At 40.2% G+C, this 999-nt stretch overlaps 2 protein-coding genes across 7 annotated transcripts in view; both read right to left on the reverse strand.

Moving 5' to 3' along the window:
* The window catches only part of rp1l1b (rp1 like 1b), a 26,792-nt gene that overhangs the window by 8,721 nt on the left and 17,072 nt on the right, over positions 1-999 (reverse strand). For 2 of the 6 annotated variants that reach the window (XM_032543718.1, XM_032543716.1), the window contains exon 1: positions 325-999. The exons of 3 other annotated variants lie outside the window; for them this stretch is intronic. In XM_032543718.1, the coding sequence (XP_032399609.1) occupies positions 325-887 (563 nt within the window). In that variant the 5' untranslated portion in view covers positions 888-999. Of the gene's footprint in view, positions 1-137 lie in introns of all 6 variants that reach the window. One more of the 6 variants, XM_032543715.1, reaches the window with a different exon arrangement.
* Positions 961-999, reverse strand: part of LOC116706693 (oxygen-regulated protein 1) — a 9,371-nt gene continuing 9,332 nt past the window's right edge. The window contains exon 6 of the mRNA XM_032543635.1: positions 961-964. Within this exon, the coding sequence (XP_032399526.1) occupies positions 961-964 (4 nt within the window). The remainder of the gene's footprint in view (positions 965-999) is intronic.

A 999-nucleotide genomic window follows, 5' to 3' on the forward strand; every position in this document is an offset into this window, starting at 1 on the left:
GCACTCTCTGCTCTGTCTAAGGTGTCTTCCTCATCATTGCTCTCCTCGGTATCAGGAGGAACGTAAGAAGCTTTTGATTTCATAGATACTGTAGAAGCATGTGACTTAGGTCTGGTCATGCTTTCTTCAACTGGAACATCAGCTGAACATTTTGACATACTTGATCTTTCAGTAACATTAGACTTGTTTGAATGGACTGACATTGAACTTACTGAGCTGCGTTTATCAAGCTCCTCTTCATTAGCTTTTTCAGGGGAATCAGCGACGTAATCAATAGGAATGTCTGAAGCTTTGGATTTTTTAGATGCTGCTGAAACAGTTGACTTTGTTGATTTTGCTGATCTGACTGATATATTGCTTGGTGCTCTCTCTGTATGTTCCTCATGATCAGATATATTTTCCTCAGCTGGACTTTCAAGTCTTGTTGAATCAGCAGACTTTGCAGAAATAGTTGACTTTGCAGTTTTAGCTGACATAGCACTCTGTGCTCTCTCTTCAGCTTCCTCTTCATCATCTCCTTCATCAGGAGTACCAGTACCTTTGTCAGACTGAATTTCAGAAGTTTTTGATTGGGTAGAATTTGTAGAAACCTGTGACTTTGCTGATGTAGCTGACAAAGCACTTGGTGCTCTTTCTTCAGTTGGCTGTTTGTCATTTTTATCATCAGCACTCTCAGAGCTTTCTTCCACTGCAACATGAGCAGAACATCTTGAATTATTTGATCTTGCAGTAATGTTTGATTGACCAGACTCTGCTGACATTGAACTCATTACTCTCCTTTCACTCTCCCCTTCAACAACTCTTTCCTCAGGATTGTCAACACAGTTTTCTAAGGGAACTTCAGAAGTTTTTGATCTTCTGGATGTTGCAGAAACATTAGACTTCATTGATTTTGCTGATCTGACTGAGATATTGCTTGGAGCTCTCTCTGCATGTTCCTCATGATCAGATATATTTTCCTCAGCTGGACCACCAAGCCCTTTTGACTTTGTAGATTTG

This window comes from Etheostoma spectabile, chromosome 18, assembly GCF_008692095.1.
Source record: "Etheostoma spectabile isolate EspeVRDwgs_2016 chromosome 18, UIUC_Espe_1.0, whole genome shotgun sequence".
Classification (NCBI taxonomy): Eukaryota; Metazoa; Chordata; class Actinopteri; order Perciformes; family Percidae; genus Etheostoma; species Etheostoma spectabile.